The following is a 19,027-nucleotide window of genomic DNA, read 5'->3' as shown; positions in this document are numbered from 1 at the left end:
CTGATTTCTTAATTAATACTTACTGTCTGTCACTCTGTTTGAAAATTACCAGTAGCAAATAGACTCCAGAGTAAGTTGATATAATTGTGTTCACATAAAAAACCAAGAAAAAATATTTCCTGATTACTGACTCTGTGCACACAGTTCCCTTTTGTTGTAAAACCTGCAAGCAGTGATTCTGTATAGTATCTACCTAGCTAATACAATTTTTAAAAAATGTATATACCTTTAAAGCTGTCTGTGGTTGGCCACTTGTGTTTACTAGGGTTCTTTTTGATTTGGGGATATTTTATTTTATTTTATTTTTTAACCCATAAGTGCTTGTTGCAAAAAACTACTTTTTAACCTCATACAAATAATCCATGTTGGCAGGTGGAGAAGAAGTACTTGCTCTCTTTAACTATTTCCATAACTTCTAGGGGTTGGAGAATACAGTGGAGCATTGTGCCTGAAGTTTCTGAACCCATGGTAGGCCATTGATTGGTTTGACTTATATGCCTGTGTTAAAAGTTGCACCTTCAAAACTTTCCTCTGTGTTTATGTGGGTAGTTGTAAAAGGAAGGAAGAGTGAGGTGCAAATAAAGACACTGCAGCCTTTTTTCTTACTCTTTACATTTAGAAATCTTCACTAGCAGCACTAGGTTTGGGTGTTTCACCATAAAATGTCCCAAACTTGAATGACATTTCTGGAATAGATGTTAATAAGCCAGCTTGGGACAAGTTAGGTCTTGTGGGATCTTCAAGAAGCCTTGCATTCTGTTTTCTCTGTAACATTTTTGAAATAAATATTTGCATATCCTGCTTTAAGCAGGAAATATTGTAAGTATTAATATAAGATGGGGTTCTTTGAATTTCAAACCTTTTACTAAGTCTAGTGAGGCCTTGCTTCCAGGATGATTTTTAAGTAAAGTTATAGATGTACAGTTTAACAAAAAAAAAAAAAGACGCTAGACCAGAAGTAGGTCATAGACTGAAAGCTACTGCAACCGTGCTGCTCCAAAGACTTACTGTGTCTTTCACAGACTCATATGACTATGTTTGCATATGCCATGGAAGAAAAACAGTGATAGCTAAAGATAACCAGCAATGAAAGACACAAACAGTAGATCTTAAACAAGGAAGGAACTTGGTGAATTTACAGACTGTTTCAAGTGAGAGGACTATAGCCAAGAATGCTGAAGGGTCGTGATGTTATGAGGAATTTTGTAAAATACCAGTTTTAGCTGAACTGAAAATTTAATAGATTGTCTCTTTCTTGCCCAAGGAACCCCCAAAAGAGGACCTGACAGTGTCTGAAAAGTTTCAGCTTGTACTAGACGTGGCTCAGAAGGCACAGGTACTGTGTTGCTCTGGGACATTGCTGGCTGCTTCCTTAGAACAAGTTGGTTCATAATCCCAGTGGTCAAAGAATTTTGTTATACAGCATCTGAAAGCAATTGCTTAAACAAGCCATGCTTTCCTTGCATAGGGTTCTTTATTTATGATCAATAGAGCTCTCAACAAGATGCCTGGAGCTTTTGGAATGGTATGATGCTTCAGAGAACTGGTCAGAGTTCTCCAGTCATGGCTCTGAGCAAGATCTCAAGCGGAACAGAAGCAGCTTCTGACAGTTTTCCCCCTCATATGTGCACATGAGCCTTCTGATAGTGTAGAATCTTACCAACGTGATGTAGTATGGGTCCATATCCCAGACCTTCTAGTCACAAAACTGGTGTAAAAGGCCCTGTTCCTTCGACTGTCTCTTTAGCTGTGTTAATTCAACAGTTTGCACAGCATCTCCGATATAGTCTGTTTTAAACACCACCACCCCCAACAGCCCTGAAATCTGCTATTTGTGTGGGAGAGGGTGAGGGAAGGTTTTCTCCCAACTCCCATCAGTGTGAACTACCTTAGCAGCTGAGTGACTCCACCCTCCCATTGAACTGCAGCCTTGTGCTGTGTCTAACGATGTGTCCCTGCTGAAGGTAGCATACCTTTCTCTTGCACTCATCTCCTTCCTTCTGGTGGTGGTGCATATGTTTATATGAACAACTTTGGAAATTTATTGGGAAAATGAAGTTTACTTCTGTTCTGTATATACTCATTTGTGAAGTATATAAATGTCTAAAAATGAGTTAAAAAAATCATTTCTGGTTAATGCTTATTAACAACAGAGTAAGATAACTTTGCTGGTTTCTGTTATGTGGACCAAAAAACCAAAATAATGCAGGACTTCATTTTAATTTTCTTGCTTCTTATGCAGAACCTTTTTGGCAAGATGGCAGATATACTGGAAAAAATTAAAAAGTAAGTTATCTGATGTGAGTCTTTTTCCTCTAAAATGAAGACTTGACCAATGTCTGGAACACTAGTAATAAAATTTTAATTTTTTGTTTTCAGCTTGTTCATGTGGGTCCAGCCAGAAATAACACAGAAGCTCTACATTACACTATGGGCAGCTTTCATTGCATCCTGCTTTTTGCCCTACAGGATTATTGGGCTTGCAATGGGTAAATGCAATAAATAATTGACCTGTTACAGTCTAGACTTAATGTGTTAAAACTGAGTGTGATCTAAGAATTTTAGAGTTTTGAGAAAGAAAACCCTGCATTAAAAAATAATGTAGTTTTTAAAAGTGTTTTCATTGTGCTTGATATTGTTTGCAATGTGCATTTCAGAAAACATCTCTGAATAGATAATATAGTAGAAAAATACTGGGTAATGCATGCGCTTCTTGAAGAGGTAAAGTTGATAATGAGCTGTTAGCAGAGGTCTTTAGACTGTCGGCATTAAGGTTTCCAGAAATTCCTGTATTGTGGATGTTTTTCCACTCGTATATCCTTGCAAATTCAATATGTGGGGCCACATGGAAGGCACAAAGATGACAGGATTGGGAAAAAAAAAAAGAGGGTTAATGGGGCTACTTGTAAAACTTGGAGGATACACTGTACAAAATGAACAGATTACTATCGGTGAAGTTGCTGATACTTAAACTCTCAACTGGGAATTGGGAAAAGAGGGTTTTGACTACAGCATGAGACTGTGTTTTCTCATATGAAGCCACATCCTGTGGACCCAGAATTCTCTTTTTTTTTTTTCATTAAAGTAATGATATGATCAAATGAGCATTACTTCTAGTGGCACTGAACTTCAAACTGTGTTAGCTTGAACATAAACATAGGTTTGCTTGACGTGGCAATTCAATTAGATGTGTGAGGAATTATTTTTTTACTCTGACTCTTAGAGATCTGTTTTGAGAGAGTATTTCAAGCCCTTTTTAATCTGGCAGAATGCAAGGAAATAGATGAGGACATATTGGACTGGAAGATAGAGTTTAATGTAGTACATGAGAGCCCTCTGTTGCCATTTAAATTCTTGCAAGGAGTTGCAGAGTTGAATGCTTTGGCATGTTTTCTGTTCTGGAAGTATATAATGTTTTCAGAATGCTTCTGGTAGTAAGGAATGTATGTTTCAATTATTTTAAAGTTTTTCTGCATAAGAAGCTACATAAGTGGTTTGAAAGAACTGGGAATGGGAGGAAGGAATCTGGGCAGCAGAGGAAAAGAAGGATAATTTCCTCCCTTTGGAAGAAGAATCAAAATATTTAAACCAAGAGAATGGTTTAGTACTGTGACTGAAGATACAGAATTTCATTTCATTCGTTGTTAAAACATGATCAAAACAGTGATGTTCTTAATGCTGCTTCAACATGTCTACTAAAGTGACCTTTTTTTCAGGACTCTATGCTGGAATCAAGTTTTTCCTTATTGATTTTATCTTCAAACGATGCCCCAGACTAAGAGCTAAGTATGATACTCCTTATATCATCTGGACAAGTCTCCCAACAGATCCTCAGCTCAAAGAAAGATCTAATGCTACAGTGTCGAGACGGGTAAGGCTAATAAATCTTTTTGTCCTTCTGTTCCAAACATTTGAAAATCAGATCCCTTTCTTCCTTTCCCTTTTCCCCAGTGACTAGAGCACATTAAAAGGAAGATTAATTAAATCCTAATAGTCAACGTTAGTTCTTTTTTATTATTTTCACGATCCACAGAGTTTTTATATAGATTCTCTTTCTTCTAAGAAAGGAATCTATTATCAGAATGTGTATATAAATATATATATATATATGTAAAGGAAACCGTATGAAACTAAATGCACAAAAATCCCACCATCCATATTCATATAAATTTCTGTAACATACATTCTGGGTGATTTTATTGTCAAAATTTTGCTTTTTGTGTTTCTTTTCTCTGTTCTCAGGCATTCTTTTTCAGTGGAAATTCAGCTGCTTGTGTAGATTGCAGAACAGTTAGTTAAAAAAATAAATAAAAAAAGGCTTGAGTATAATATCCAGCTTACTAATGGGATAAGCATTAACAGAGGTAATAAAGTAGTTTACAGATTTAGGCATTATGTCTTAAGGTTATTTGTATTAGATGATCTTTTAACATAGTGGTGAAAAATGATTTTTCCCAATGTTGGTACTCCAACAGTAAGTTTTTCTTTTGTTAAAATCTTATAGTTAAATCTTTAAGTGTTGTGTTTTGTGCATCTTTGTAATTTGTTTTGAGGCCTGACATAATAACTGAAGAGCAAGTCATGCTTTTCCATATCTCTGAATTTGTTAATGTTTATTAGTCTAAAAATAAAAACAGTTGTAATAAAACTTCAGTCTAATCCTATTTTAGCATTTGCTTAAAATGTCACAATATCTAATTGCATTCATGAAGTATCTGAGTACTGTCATAAACTCCCTGGCTAAAATGTGCAGCACTTAACAGTAATTCAGCCTGGGTACACAACTGTAGAGCAAGAGAGATAAACACATGAATCCTCAGTTGTTAACCTGTGAAGGAGGATAAAGAAATACAGGGTTCTGGGGGTGATGATGCAATTGGTTGTGAAATAACTGCAGCATGATCTGAGTATTTCAGAAGGACGTAGAAGAGAAAGATGATCTCTGACAGAAAGTGAGTCTTTTTGCTCCTATTTTCCAAGGGACAAGACAGGTGGATGATTGTATGGACGGAGCACCCATAGCCTGTATTTCTCCTGCTTGCAGAAGATGGGCTTAGAAGTTTCTGCACCTCTTGAGCTTGCAGGTTATCATTCACATACTGTGGTGGCTGTGGTAGCTTCTTACTTGGACTTTCTAATCTGCCTTAGAGGAGGAAAAGCTCTAAATTGCTGAACTTGAATCCATAAACTTAAAGAGTAATTATCCCTTCTAGTTTTTCCTTATGACTTAAGTTTTGACAAGTAGACCAGGCTATTAGTACTACGGTGTCTGACTTGACAGGCTTGGGTTATCTGTCTGGAAAGGATGTGCAGGACTGAATCATCTGCTTCCAAATGTCTTTGAAATCATTAACTTGGTCTCAGTAATTTTAGACAAACTTTCTTACTCCTTGAGAGATTTCTGGCAACCTTATATTATAAAAAATAGTTTATTGTACAAAAAGGTAAAAAGCAGATAGGTTTTTCATTTTTTTCACAGAAAAGGCAGAGGCGAGAAGCATGTAGTGCCAGCATATGTGTATTTGCTTTGTCTATCTAGCATTAAATAGCATACAAGACACTGTAAACCTAGACACAATGCAATATTCATTGCCTATACGACCACTCCGACCCTGTGTCCTTAGAGAACAATCCTTACAGCAGTATCTGATGGGTAAACGTTGTATGTCAAAAGCTGATGACAGATCAAATGAAAAGGAATACCTCAAGATATTCCTACCTCTAGGTTGTTGGTGACATTTTTAGACAGTCAGGACTCTTTCAGCATTCCAAATCCAATCACTTCCAGTTAGATTTAAGACTTATCAATATTGGATGCTAATGCTTTGCTTTTAATAATCGACCATAGGTTGTCTCAAGCCTGGGCGGTTATGGATAAATTGGCTGCTGTTTTTAAGGGTAGATGAAACATTTGCCTGTGTTAGGAAGGACTAGAAGTAAGGGCATAACTTTCTCACATCTTCAGCCACTGGATGGAATGTGGTACTAAAGTTTAAACACCTTTTCTTAATCTCTTTATATAATGGGTAGGTAGGAAGTGGGGTAGCAGAGAGCAGGAGTAATTCTCATTCCAGTGCAAAAAACATCAGACATCTTGCCCTGACCTTTTTACTGTTTTGGGCCATGGAACATCACCAGGTTACGTGCCTATGGAGCCAAGTAACTTGTCCAAGAAAGCTTCAAAAAATTGATCTGATCTTTACTTGCACACAGTGTTGGAGAAGCAAATATTTTCCTTGGTTCCAGGGGCTCAGTCATTGCTAAGGGCAGCGCAGAAGGGCAATATCTGGAGCAGTAGTGCAGTTACCAACCGTTTGCTTTCCATGTCAACTTTCTTTATTCTTTTCCCCCGAGGCATCATTGTATTACAGTTACCCTAAAAGCTGGATGGTAAATACTCTCTGCTGTGCCTGTTTTGTCAGTCTGGTTTCTAGTCAGCAAATGCAGTGCACATTTTTTCATTTGCTTTGGATTTCTTTTGTTATTGCTAAATCCTGTGAAGTGTCGAGTGCTGCCAACTTATGTGCAAAAAAAAAAAAAAAAAAAAAAAAAAAAAAGCAGCAAAGTCTGGTTGGCCTCCAACAGCATCGGGCCTTTACAGAAGGGCTTAGTCCTGAGCTTTCATGTTGTCAGTTTGCCAGTTGTTTAACCACATGAGTATGGTAGGGCTAAGAACGGAGCTGTTAATGCTTTGATGACAAAAGCCAGCCTTTGTAATCATGCGGTGCCTAACCAAGATGAAAAAGGAAACGCAGATGTTCCAGAAGAAACTGTCTGCTGTCCTTCCAGAAGCAAGGCTTGTTTGCTAGGGCAGTCTCCAGTGGTTCAGGAGCTCTGTTTAAAAGTAGATTTTGCTCAAATACTTTGGTTTTGAGAACTCCATGCTACCTTTTTCCCACTCCCAAGGATGCTGACAACCAGTCTGATTTTATTTCACACGTCAACACTCTCAAAATTTAGTGCAACTTCAAAGCAAAGATCAACGGCTCTAATGCAGCTTGAATAAATTGGTGTGCTCTAACCACTGATAACTTCTTTTTTAAATTGCATTCAATTGTGTGTAGTCTTGGTTTGTGAGCAAGATCTTGCAGTGTCACTCAGTTCATGTTTTATTCTGTGTATTATACTGCTAAATAGACTTCACTTTTTTTCTTTTGTCACTGTCACATTTGTGCTGTTTATTTCTTTTCCTGCTAGCTGTCAGGGCATGAAAAGGTATGGATCCTAGCGTGCAAAACTTCCTTTCAATTTCAGCATTTGTATTCATAATGAGCGTATGCAGTTTTGCGTGGCTTTTTCTTTGTTTGCTCTTTTTTGTTTTTAAACTTATTTTGTGCAATAATATTTTGTGTTTGGTCTGTCTTTGGAAGACAAGCCAAGTACTGATAATATATTAACTGCTAGTAGTCCTACTAGTATAATAATTGGATCTGTGTGCAGTGACTTAGCTGTATCTAATCTGATATACTATTTACTGTAGAAAAGTTGTATTTTAAGACAGATGCATTTAGCACCGTGTGCTTTCACCATAGCAAAGGGTGTCCATCAAAGAGCAACACTTTGAAAGGTTATGTTGAGATTGCACATTAGAGTTTTAGCAGTAGTGTAGTGCGGTAGTCCAGAGTTAACTTTGCTGAAGTAATTAATGAAAATTACTGCATTACAGACTTTTTATTTTAGGAAGAGTAGTTAGCCAAGTTCTCTTTAAAAGCGCATCTTAAATGTTGCTGTTTAAGTTTTGGAATTGTATTTATTTTTCTGCAGCTTCAAACAGCAGCATCCAGAAGTTATGTGGGCTCAAGTGCCCCAACTGGAATAAGCAAAGATGAAGACACAAGTCGTTTTCATACCACCAAGAGGGGGAATTTCCATGAAGTTTTTAACCTGTCAGAAAATGAGCGTCCTTTGGCAGGTATTTCACAAGAGGAAGGCTGCATTAGTAGAGTATTTTCTGAGAAGTCAAGGATATTTTAAAGTTGAATTCCCTTTCTGTACAATGTACAAGTATAAGCTTTTGACTAAAAAGACTCACTTTAAATTAGGATGAACAGAAGACAGTCTCTTCATGCCACATCCTTGCAGTTCTTTGAAAGAATGCACAGCCTAGTGTGCCTTTTGTGTTAATGCAAATGGAATAGTCAAGTTAAAGGGAATAATTGTGTAGGTGAGGTGTTTTGGATTTTTTTTTAAAAAACAGTGTTAAACCAGATGTTATGATGTCTAAGAACACCTTATTTAGGCTTTCCTTTGTAAAGACTTCTAGTTTTAGGTATCTGAAGTTTGAATTTTCAGTGTTTTCCTCTGGTTTATAAGGAAATTGTTGGGCGCAATGCCTGTGTCTGTCTTTCTTAAAGTAAAATTTTTTGTTATGACTTTTTCAGTGTGTGAAAATGGCTGGCGCTGTTGCTTGATTAACAGAGACAGGAAGATGCCGACAGACTACATCAGGAATGGAGTTCTTTATGTCACAGAAAAGTGAGTCATTGCACTCCACACATTTCTTAGGAGGAAAATGCAACAGACTTTGAAAAATTTAAATCTAAAAGTAATCCTTTAATGGTTTTTTGAAACAAAAATGCCTTTTCATGGTGCTTTAAAACCTCAAGAAAGCGCTATAGGAGAGGGTGTGCTGAATCTGGGGTGTGGTAATGCTTAACAAATGTGATTCTGGCTTGGAAAGGCTTGCGTAGGAATGGAGGGTAGCTCTGTATAGTCAGGTGTTTTGTAGCTGCAGTTCTTGATGTGTCTAACATACTAACTATATGTATACTAAAAAAGAAAGCTAAAAGCTAAGTGTATTTGGAGAGTTGTGATCCTTGATTGATTGGCAGATGCTCTTAGTTTCTTTTTTTAAAGCAAATTGAATGTATAGCTTCCTTGAAACAATGGTCAACAAAAAGAAAATAGAAATTCAAGCCTTGGTTTCAAAACTAGTACTTGATTATTATATTTTTTTTTAATCCTTACTTACCCGCCAGCCTTCCAGGGTTGAATAACTATGGTCACTGCTGTTTGGGTCTTGCACTGAAATTCCTTTGGAGTATAATGAATGGAAATAAAGCTCATCTGTATGCAGCATCACCTAATGATGGAGAGCACTCTTCAGCGGTTAGAAATCTGAGCTTTTGTCAGCATCACAATAACATGAAACCAAACTCAGCATTTTCCATTAATCTTCTTTTAGGATGGTAAAAGATTTATAAGCCTTTTGAGATTTGGTATTTCAGCTGTTTAAGGATATATGTGCTTCCAGTGTCTTTAAAATGCTTGTCACATTTAAACATTCAGTGAAGTAATATAAATACAAGGGGGTTTTGTGTGCGTGTGCATACCGTATGTGCTGGGCTTTCAGACATGTTAGCCAGTTGCTAGAATTTATGAATGTTTGCTCTAAATTACAAACAATAACTGAATTGTGTATTGTGTACCTTTTTCTTTTTTTTGAAGCTGATTTTAACCTATGAGGTTTCAAACTTTAGAAGTGAAAGGAGGGATATTGAGAGCCTTGTTTTAGAATACTGTATCAAAATGAGCATTTTCTTTCCTTCTCTTTAGTTACTTGTGCTTTGAAAGCTCCAAATCCGGCTCATCTAAAAGAAATAAAGTTATAAAGTTAACGGATATAACAGATATTCAGAAGGTATGTCTAGTTTGTGTTTCAAATAGGTAACAAAGCTGGTTTTCTGTTCAGGTAGTCCTAACTTGCCTTTTTTCTTATGTTATTTTGAAAAAGCATACCATTGTTAATTTTTATAAGTAAAATATAAATATTTCGTGAAGAATATTGCCCAGAACTGCTTGTTTAGCCATTTGGGCTCAGCACAAGCAAACTCAAATGTGAACATAAAACCAAAGTAGTTTAGTAAACCCTTATGCTCCTGAATTATTTTAAAATTAATGTTGTGTTGTTTCTTAACTCCTCTACTGACTAGAGCTGTGCAGGCTTTAAGATTTATTGTTAACAGGAGTTGTGTAGTACTAACTTCAGTTTGGGTGTTGATATCAGTAGATGGCACCATCTTAAGAGCAGATGCCTCAGAAGTATGTGTGATTATTGTCAGTGGAGAGAGGTAGATCATTAGAATAGCCAAACTGGATCAGACTGGAGTTTCATCTAGTTGGGATCCCATCACTAACAGAGTCAAGAGGAGGATGGTTGGAAGCATGGCAAGTACAATGGAATCCTTCCTCTGGTTGAGTTTTATTAGCCTGCAGTCACCAATGGCTTTATTGGTGCCTTGCATCACTGTATTGTTTTTAATGTTACTTTGTTACCCTCTCTGAACTTGTCCTACTCTTTAAACACAGACACGGCTGCTTACTGCTGCATGCTGTGGCTGTGAGTGCCACACTCAGTCATGCTGTGCAAAGAAACACCTCAGCCCAGCGTTTACTGCTTAAGTACCTCCAGATTTTCAAATAAGTCCCTTCTATTTATATCACATTCTATAAAGCAGACAACTTACACATAACTTGAACACTGCTATTCAAATTAATAATTCATGTTGATAGATTTTAAACATCATACTTGAATTAATGCTGGCTTGTTGTTTAGTAGGTCTTTACTGTCATAAAGATCCTTTTGCATCTGTGTAGTTTTTTTAATGAAGAAGAGACAAGGATCATGCAGCCAAGCATAAAAATGTACTCTGCCTGGTTTTATTTGGGGGTGGGAAACACAGACCAGACTTGGGGTCTCTTCCCCCTTGGGAATATTCCCCAATTCAGCCACTGTATTCCTTCTTAGCATTACAGACTTTCTTTAAAAAAACAAACCAAAACAACAAAATCAAAAGAGCCTATACATACCCTGTTTGTCTATTTAATTTTGAAAAAAGAAGCTTTTTCTGGTCTGCTTGCTGCTCCTTTAAACAGTGGTTGAATGTTACATCTAGGGAAACCTGTAGGTGATACCCACAAGCACACTGTTGGGTATGTATATACACACAGGGCCGGGATGCACTGTGCAGGTGCCAGCGTGGCCCCTGGCGCTGCGGCTGGGCCAGCTCTCGCACACCGCAGCGCTTCCAGAGTGCTTGGTTTGGGGCTGGTTCCAGCAGGCAGGCTGGGTGCTGCCACCACGCGTAGGAGGAAGAGGAGAGGCAGGTTCTCACTGTACCCAATGACTCTGGGGTCAAAGAACAGCATCTGGCCTCTTCTTGTTTTTAATAGAGGTCTTATAGTTGTGGATGGGAGGATACACCAGTGACAAGTCATGTAACCTTCTCAGCACATTTTGCAATTAATCAGTATGTAAGATACCTTTGGTCTATTTTTTTTTTTCTTTTTAGTATAAAGTGCTCTCTGTTCTCCCGGGATCAGGGATGGGTATTGCTGTATCAACACCATCTACACAAAAAGTAAGTAGCTGGCTGTATCTGCATTGCTATCCTTGACTTCGTGTCTTTGTCTTCCTTCTCTGGCTAGCATCAGCATAAAGACTTATTTTTTCCTTATGCCAGTGGGTTGGTTTGTTGTTTTGTTTGGTTTTTTTTTTAGTTCAGTTTTCTATTATTCATTATATTTGGCTTCAGAATTTTAATTTATCTTGTTCTACTGCATCTGGACTATTTAACACTTCAGAAAGATTTGCTTCATTATTTCATACCTCCATTGACTGTTCCAGCATCCTTTATCAGGAGCATGGGGGCTGCTGTGCAGTGCAGTCTGAAACAAAAAGCTGATGGCTTGAGAGTATCAGTGGGTGAGGAGGCTTTGGGGTGGAGTGGCCTGACCCTCAGATGCGTTTTTTCTATTTCAGTCTTACAGTGCTAAAGATTTAAGCTTCTCTAAGCTTCAGATATGCTTTGTGTGACTGAAGCTTTTCTTATGTATGACTGAACCTTGTTTTAAACTAATCACCTATGAATAACTTTTCTCCAAGTCAGACAACTATTGTACCAGGCTTTCTACTTGTTGTTTGATAATGAGAAGTACTTCTCAATTACAAGGTTTAAAATGTTTATCTACCTAAATAAATATTCTATGAAATGAAACAAAGAGGCATTGATAGAGATTTCTAAAAATCTTTAATGAAGGCAGAGGTCAATCATGAAATCATCATGCACTGAGTGGATAGAGAGGGAAGAGTGTTGAAGCATTCTCTGTTGCTACTACTCTGTGCAGTTGCATTTTATTCCATAGTTGTTTAAAGAGGCAGATGCAGAAGTGAAAAAAATCTTAGAAATTCTGTCACAGATCCAAGGATTTAGTGGAGAGAAAGATTCTTATGGCTTTATTAATGCACTTTGAATACAGTTCATCTCCTGTTCCTATTGATTTGGCCAAAACTATACCTAGAGGAAGATTTTTCATTTCCAGACTGACATGATCTTTTTTTCTGTCATTTAGCCTTTGGTGTTTGGTGCCATGGTTCACAGAGATGAAGCTTTTGAGACAATTTTCAACCAATATGTAAAAATAACCTCTGCATCATCAAGCAGCGAGAGCTAGTATCTTATCTTAGAAGATCTAAAGGAAATTTTCTTATTTTAACAACTTGGTAGTGAAAAAAAATGAACATCCTCATCTATTTTGCAATAATTTTTCTTGTCTGGTGGTTTATATTCTATCTGTTACATAAATCAAGTGTATTTTATATATGCCTTCATGTTTGTTTTTAAGGTTTTTGTAAAAAAAGAAAAAAAAAAAACAAAATGAAACAAAACAGTGAAAGTGCTATCATCACTATTAGCCTTGCACATTAAGCACTTTTAATGTTTATTTACTGACATTAAAAGCTGGGAAGATACTTGGAGAACTCACCAAATAACAAAGTGAAACAGATTGATCCCTTTAGCTCTGCTGATATCACTAGGGATACATTTGTCCCTTTATCTTAGTTATTTTTCCCAAGATGTGAGAATGATGACTGCAGCAGCCTGAAGTCTCTTTCTTCAGCTCAAACTTTTAAATTGGGTTCTTTATTAAAACTGATAGCAACACCAAGGAAGTATTCTCATCTTAGCATTTCAGTATTTATAACTGCACTTAACTCCTTGCTAATTCTTGCATTGCAGAAGGATATTTTAGCAGTTTGGTTAGGTTCAGTTTTTCCTGCATAGACATTTAAATTGCTTGTACAGTGAATTGGAGGAGAAAGTTTGTAACTGTATCTTCCTTTCCTAATTAACCAAAGTAAGAGGAAGAAAGGCAGGCAGATACTTTTTATAAAAGAGGGCACCAAAATGTTTTTCCTAAAATGTTAGGCATCATATATTTGTATTTCTGTAGATAATTGTCATAGAAGGGCTCAGCTATTGCACATGTTGTATGTACAAGGTGTTTGTATGTTAATGTATTAAAGACTTGAAGGCTTTTGTGTTGGAGGAGGTGGAAATAATTAAACTAAGATGTGACTTTTTTTTTTAATTTGACTTTTCTCTTGAGTTACCTTATAATAAAATAACACTATAATAGAGAAGCTGAAAGCAGTAGTTCCTTTTCAAAGCATAATTTGAGGGACTTTCTTTCCCCTTCCAAAATTAATTTTTAGTAACAGTTAAACCCAACTGCCAGGTAAAACAGGAAGGCTGTGCTCCTCCTCTAAACTCTCTCAGACCTTTCTAGCAGCAAAGCACATATTGACCTTTGTCTCTAATATTAGAAAGCTTTTATACTCTATATAATAGCACCCATCTGAGAGGTTTAGATTTTTATTTGCATTTTCATGAAAGCACAGTAGGAGTTACGCCAAGCCTTCCAGTGAGTAGTATGGATGTCTCCAGACATTATATGAATGTCCCCAAAAAAAGCAATGCAGATTCAAATTCTTATGTTAAAATGGGACTTAATTTCATGGATTTTTTTATTTTTTTGTCCCTTTTTTTTTTTTCTTTTTTAAGCAAGATTTTTCTTTCTGTATAGGGAAGGGAGTAAAATTAAGAAGGGAGAGGGGAGACAAACACCAAAGGGTGTTTAACTCTTAGTACAGTTTTTAGGTCTCTCAACAAATGCAGCAGTAATGAAGAAAGTGGCAGTCAAACTGTACAAACCCTTTTCAGTCTGGCCATGAAGAGGTATGATATGAAGAACTTAATATGGACTTCATATGAAGAAATACTGTTGAATACTCTGATTTGGTTGAGTAAAGTGAAACACTGACGGGGTAAAACTCTGTGCCCTCAGTGGAAATGTGAACAAGAATGCATGAGAATCCCCTGTAATGGCTAAAAGGCTATTTTTGAGTTCTCCCTTCAGAGTAGCACTTGAACATGTCTTTATGTGACCTGAAAAAGGGGTGCTTTTCTAACACCTCTTTAGTTATGGTGTAACTCAGGGCCTGAAAACTTAAGACATAAGTGAAGCTGGTGGGAAATCCATTTTGCCACCATCTAATACAGTTGTAGCTTGACAGTTTATGGTTTATTCACTTTACACATGCAGGTTTTATGTTTAAATAAAAATCCTTGATCTTAAATTTTTCTCATCAAACCTACTTTAAAATCAATTAATCTCTTTTTGTAATTGCAATTGTAATTGTAATTATCATTTGGCTTTCCTTTCTAGAAGCTTCCTTGAATAGTAAGTGTGGCTAACAAATAGGCATTAAAATCGCTTAATGTTATATAAATCTTAATCAGATTCATTCATTTTGTCTTAAGAAAAAAATCCCTTGGGTATGTTTAAGGTTATCCTTTTTTTTTTGAAGAAACAGAAAACTATATTTTTTACAGAGAGCATGCTCTTTTTCTTATTTTTGTATCATTTTTCAAGTGTAATTTATACCTTCACTCTGATCATAACAGCAGTTTCAGTAGGTAACTTGCACTTATTACCTCCTTCCCCTCCCACCCTTCACTGGTTGACCCTAGTATATAGGGTTGTCCTAGATTCTGGTTTCTGGAGAAGCTATAGATCCTATGCTGATGGTGCCAGGGCAGTTAACTATACCTAGGCTTCGGAGAGGGAGAAGAGAAATCGTTATCCTTTTCCCAGACTGGAATGCCTTGTGTACAGTATGCTCTTAAATTTTTTTTCTGGACAAAGGAATTAGAAACTTCTTATATGTTGATGTTTGAAATTAATCCGCACTTTAACAGTGTGAATTTAAAAAGTGATTCTTAAAGCAGTAAACCTAGTGCAAACTGCAATGCAACACTGTTTCATTCTAAGATACAGAAAACAGACTGGATTTTTTTAAAAAAATAGAGTTGTAATATAACTGACAAACGTGTATATATTTTGCAAAGTTCACTTTACATTGGGTTGTCCAGGTTCCCGCTACGTAACTGCTCCTGTGGCATATGTGACTTCAGAGAAGCTAGAAGGTAACTTTGGTGTGTTTACTCATGCTTTTCCTTCTGCTACGTCCTCCCAAGTTTGGAGGTCAGGAGGGGATGGACAGTGAGTAAATATATACTTGTATAATTACACTGAAGCTCTCACCTTAAAGTCCAATCTTTCTTCATAGTTTTGCAGTATAGCCTGTTGTACTTCAGTAACAGGCTAAGTCGTACCACTTAATGTAAAGTGCTACTTTCTAATAGCAGAAAGTGATTTTCTTGTCATTCTGTCTGTCTGTTTGCTGTTTATATTTGCAATTCTGTTGATGTCTGTGGTTCATTGCTGGATCATTCACGTGTAATTGGATTTAACTTCTTTAGAAGTGCATTAGTTAGTTTGAGTCCCTTTTAAAGAGAAGAAAAAAGGGATATGAAAACTGACTGCTTTAATTCTTTATCGGTGACCAATTAAATTCAAAAGGCAAAAAAAGCTGAAATATGAAATCATGCCTTTCTGTGCACTGTAGCTTTTGTGAGGCAAGATTGAATGAAACAAGCTATTTATTAGTAGCAACATCACACAGGACGCCAGCAGCAAAACCCTACCCTTGTTTCTGCAGACAAAGAGAAAAGAGATTTTAGCCAATCGTGAAGAGATGAAAGGATGTACTTTTTTTTGGCTACTTAAACTTGTATTAAAAACACTGGTAGTTTTTATTGAATTCTGTACATTTTCGCAGATGTTTAATTTCTACTAATCATTGAAGTATAATGGATGTTAAAATTTTTATGTCTGAAGTTTGAGTCTATATTTTGAAGTTGTAAATAATTCATTATCAGTGTAACTTTTGTTTGACAAAAGACTTATACTGTATGAAGAACTGAAATAATGAAATGATTTGCCCTGTACATTTTTTAAGAAAATCTTGTTTGTTTAAAAAGTCTTGTATAAATTATAATTTTTATTTAAATAAACCTAAAAATGCTTTGTGCTAATGCTTTTTACAAACTTTAATAACTTAGCTATCAAAACTACACCTTATTTCTTGGAGCAAGGTGAGTTAGTGCTTTTTGGCAGATTCATAGCCACCTCAAGGCCTTTACTGAGAGGGAGGGAGGTGAATTTTGTTTCTCCCTGCTTTTGAAGCCCAAGGAACATGTTTTTATTTTAAATAATCCTGTTAATGTGTTGGAGTGTGTATGTATATTTTTGGTTAGATCTTTGTAAGTACATCTGTCACTTTGTAATCATACAGTTAATTTAAGGGATGAAAAAGCAACCAGTGATTTCTAAGATGCTGCTACTGCAGGAGGGCGTGAGTGACATGAGGCTGTTCATAAGTCATATCTGTCAGAGCTCCTCTGTGAAACAAATAGCTGCAGACTGTGCTGCAGATGAGCACTGGAAGCAAGGATAAGCCCTTTTCCACCCCAGAGGTTTGCAGGTGTGCTCAGCAGAAGCGTTTCACATCCAGATATGGCTGTTCTTCTGCAGCATCTGCGGTCACACCAACATGTACTGAATTGCTGAGCCTTTGGTTATGCTTCTGTGCAACCTGTAACGCTGCTGGGGATAAATGGCAGGGCTTCTTTGCCCGTGGTGTCTGCCAGGGAGGCTCGCTGCCCAGCGCTGGCTTTCACTGGGTACACAGGCCTTTGTCTGCCATTAGGGATGTAATACCAGGAGTGAGCTGCCCCGTCATCTAATCCAGACCTATTTGTTTGCCTCTACAATACTCCTCTCTGTGTTTTGCTCAGCTGAAATAGATCAGTCTGTGACAGATCCTCTGGTCCTGAATGTGTGCTGCTCTGTTTATTTCAATATTTAGTTTTCCCATGATAGCAGCAATGCATCTGGCAATGCAGTGGTGCTTTTAAGGTGGTATTTTATGTGTTCTGACAATACTTAACTTCACACTTCTATTACTTTAATGCATTTTTCATTAAACATTTGTACAAGATAAGTTGCATCTCCAGCAGTACTCACAGAGATTGGATTCAACCCTGCCTGCCTCTGAAGCCTCATGGAAGGGAGTGTGGAGCCTGGGAGTCTCGTTTCAGCTGTAGACTGCATGGTACTTGGGAGGAGGGGATGGTTCGTCCTGAAAATGCCACTTGCTTTCTCACTTGTTTTAGTATCACATGAAAATAACAGAAGTGAATTGAATGAGCTGTTTATGTGCTCTTGGTGTAACCCTAATGCCTGTGCAAGGAAAGGAGGCATGCTGGTGGCAGTCCGCAGGGTATCACCAGCACACACTGGCTTAATGCATAGGAGCAGGTAAAAGCATGGCCTTGTACAGTACCTGGGCTAATGGTAAAGGACAGTAAAGTTACAGCATTCAACTTGCAGAAGTGGAGGGGGTTCTTTGCTGTTACTTTTAAGTAAACTTTGAGTTCTACTGAATCCCTGGATTCACTATATTTCTATTTAGACAGTTTTAGGATAAGCTAAATGTTTTACCCATGAATTATTAGCTCATCTCAGACCTTCAAATATTTTTCCTACATCATGAGTAAAAAGTATTGAAGATGTGAGGGGTTCCTGTTCTGTGTTGGGAAGTTGGCATTGCAAAAGGAACAGTTCCTTGCAGCAACAGTGTCCTCACTGGGCTGTGGATGTTCTAAAAGTTAAGTTGGCTTAATGCAGTGCCTCGAGGATGTAGTTGTTGTGAACATATCTTTGAAATGCTTAGCCTGAAGTGATGCTCTGTTTGACTAGGTTGGATTTGGTTGGGAGACAGAGATGAGGGGGGAAGGTAAATACCTGTTTCTGTGTTTAAATAGCTGGTCTTCTCCATACCTTGTGAGCTTCACAGCCTATTTGAAATGTGAATTAGGCAAAATCTCTGCTTTTGCATCCTCCACTGAAGCTCTATCTTTTCCAATTTCTGTGGAAAATAGTCACATTTGGAGAATTATTTCCTTCAGTCATCCTTTTTCACTATGCTTTTCTATTAAATACCAGATTTGTTTATAGCTTCTGCCTTACACTTCACCCTCCCCTAATCCTCTGTATTTGTTTTCCATTGTTTTCTTTCTTGCTTTATCTCGTGCATACACAAACCTTCTTCCAAAACCACTTGGCCCATTTGGCCTACTGCATCCCTTTTTATTTATCCCCTGCTCTTTATTTCATCTCTGGATGATCTCATGTGAATGGATAAAATCCTACTAGCACTTGCATGCTTAGACCAGAAACGTCTCTTTATCCTCACTTCATTTAGTAATTTGTGGCTGGCTTTTGCCTTACAGTCTAGCTGAAAGTTCAAGCTGAATTATGTCTGAAGAGAAGTTGTTTGCTGTCTCTGTGACTACTTGGGTTTTGAATTGAGAGCTTTCCTCTGTTTCCTCTTAACTGGGTGTTTTTGCTGTATTGTTCCAGTTTTCTTCCTCTGACAAAAATACCCTCATACTTTCAGTCCTGATTATTTAGAAATACTGACTGACCATGTCCTGATGAACATGTCACAAGTTCACTAAAGCTGCCTCGCACCTGTTACATCTTCCTTTGTCTGTAAATTGGAGCTAAATTACTATCTCTGCTGGTTTAGATTACTCAGTGGCTTCTGTTTTCTCATGCTGACATGTCATGTCTTTGCTCCTGATGACCCGCACAATTGAAGGGAGATGATGCTGCTTGAAACCGTTGAGCGAGCTCTTCAAAGTGGACAGTCTCTTCTTGACAAAGCCAGTTTTTTTACCGGTGCAGGCTTATGTCAAACAAAACATGTCTGTTGAGAAATAAATGTAGAAATAGCTGCCTGCTGCAAAACGGTGTTTGGGAAGGACTGAACTAAAGC

At 37.3% G+C, this 19,027-nt stretch overlaps 1 protein-coding gene across 2 annotated transcripts in view; it reads left to right on the top strand.

Moving 5' to 3' along the window:
- The window catches only part of GRAMD4 (GRAM domain containing 4), an 81,038-nt gene extending 64,826 nt beyond the window's left edge, over nt 1-16,212 (top strand). The window contains exons 10-20 of one of the 2 annotated variants that reach the window (XM_074903264.1): nt 420-468; nt 1,265-1,336; nt 2,243-2,286; nt 2,380-2,489; nt 3,717-3,871; nt 7,198-7,215; nt 7,765-7,912; nt 8,382-8,475; nt 9,556-9,640; nt 11,292-11,360; nt 12,352-16,212. In XM_074903264.1, the coding sequence (XP_074759365.1) occupies nt 420-468; nt 1,265-1,336; nt 2,243-2,286; nt 2,380-2,489; nt 3,717-3,871; nt 7,198-7,215; nt 7,765-7,912; nt 8,382-8,475; nt 9,556-9,640; nt 11,292-11,360; nt 12,352-12,453 (946 nt within the window). In that variant the 3' untranslated portion in view covers nt 12,454-16,212. The remainder of the gene's footprint in view (nt 1-419; nt 469-1,264; nt 1,337-2,242; nt 2,287-2,379; nt 2,490-3,716; nt 3,872-7,197; nt 7,216-7,764; nt 7,913-8,381; nt 8,476-9,555; nt 9,641-11,291; nt 11,361-12,351) is intronic. The other variant, XM_074903265.1, reaches the window with a different exon arrangement.
- Nucleotides 16,213-19,027: the final 2,815 nt, after the last annotated feature.

This window comes from Athene noctua, chromosome 3 (genome assembly GCF_965140245.1).
Source record: "Athene noctua chromosome 3, bAthNoc1.hap1.1, whole genome shotgun sequence".
Lineage (NCBI taxonomy): Eukaryota > Metazoa > Chordata > Aves > Strigiformes > Strigidae > Athene > Athene noctua.
This window is presented reverse-complemented; position numbering and strand designations above follow the sequence as displayed.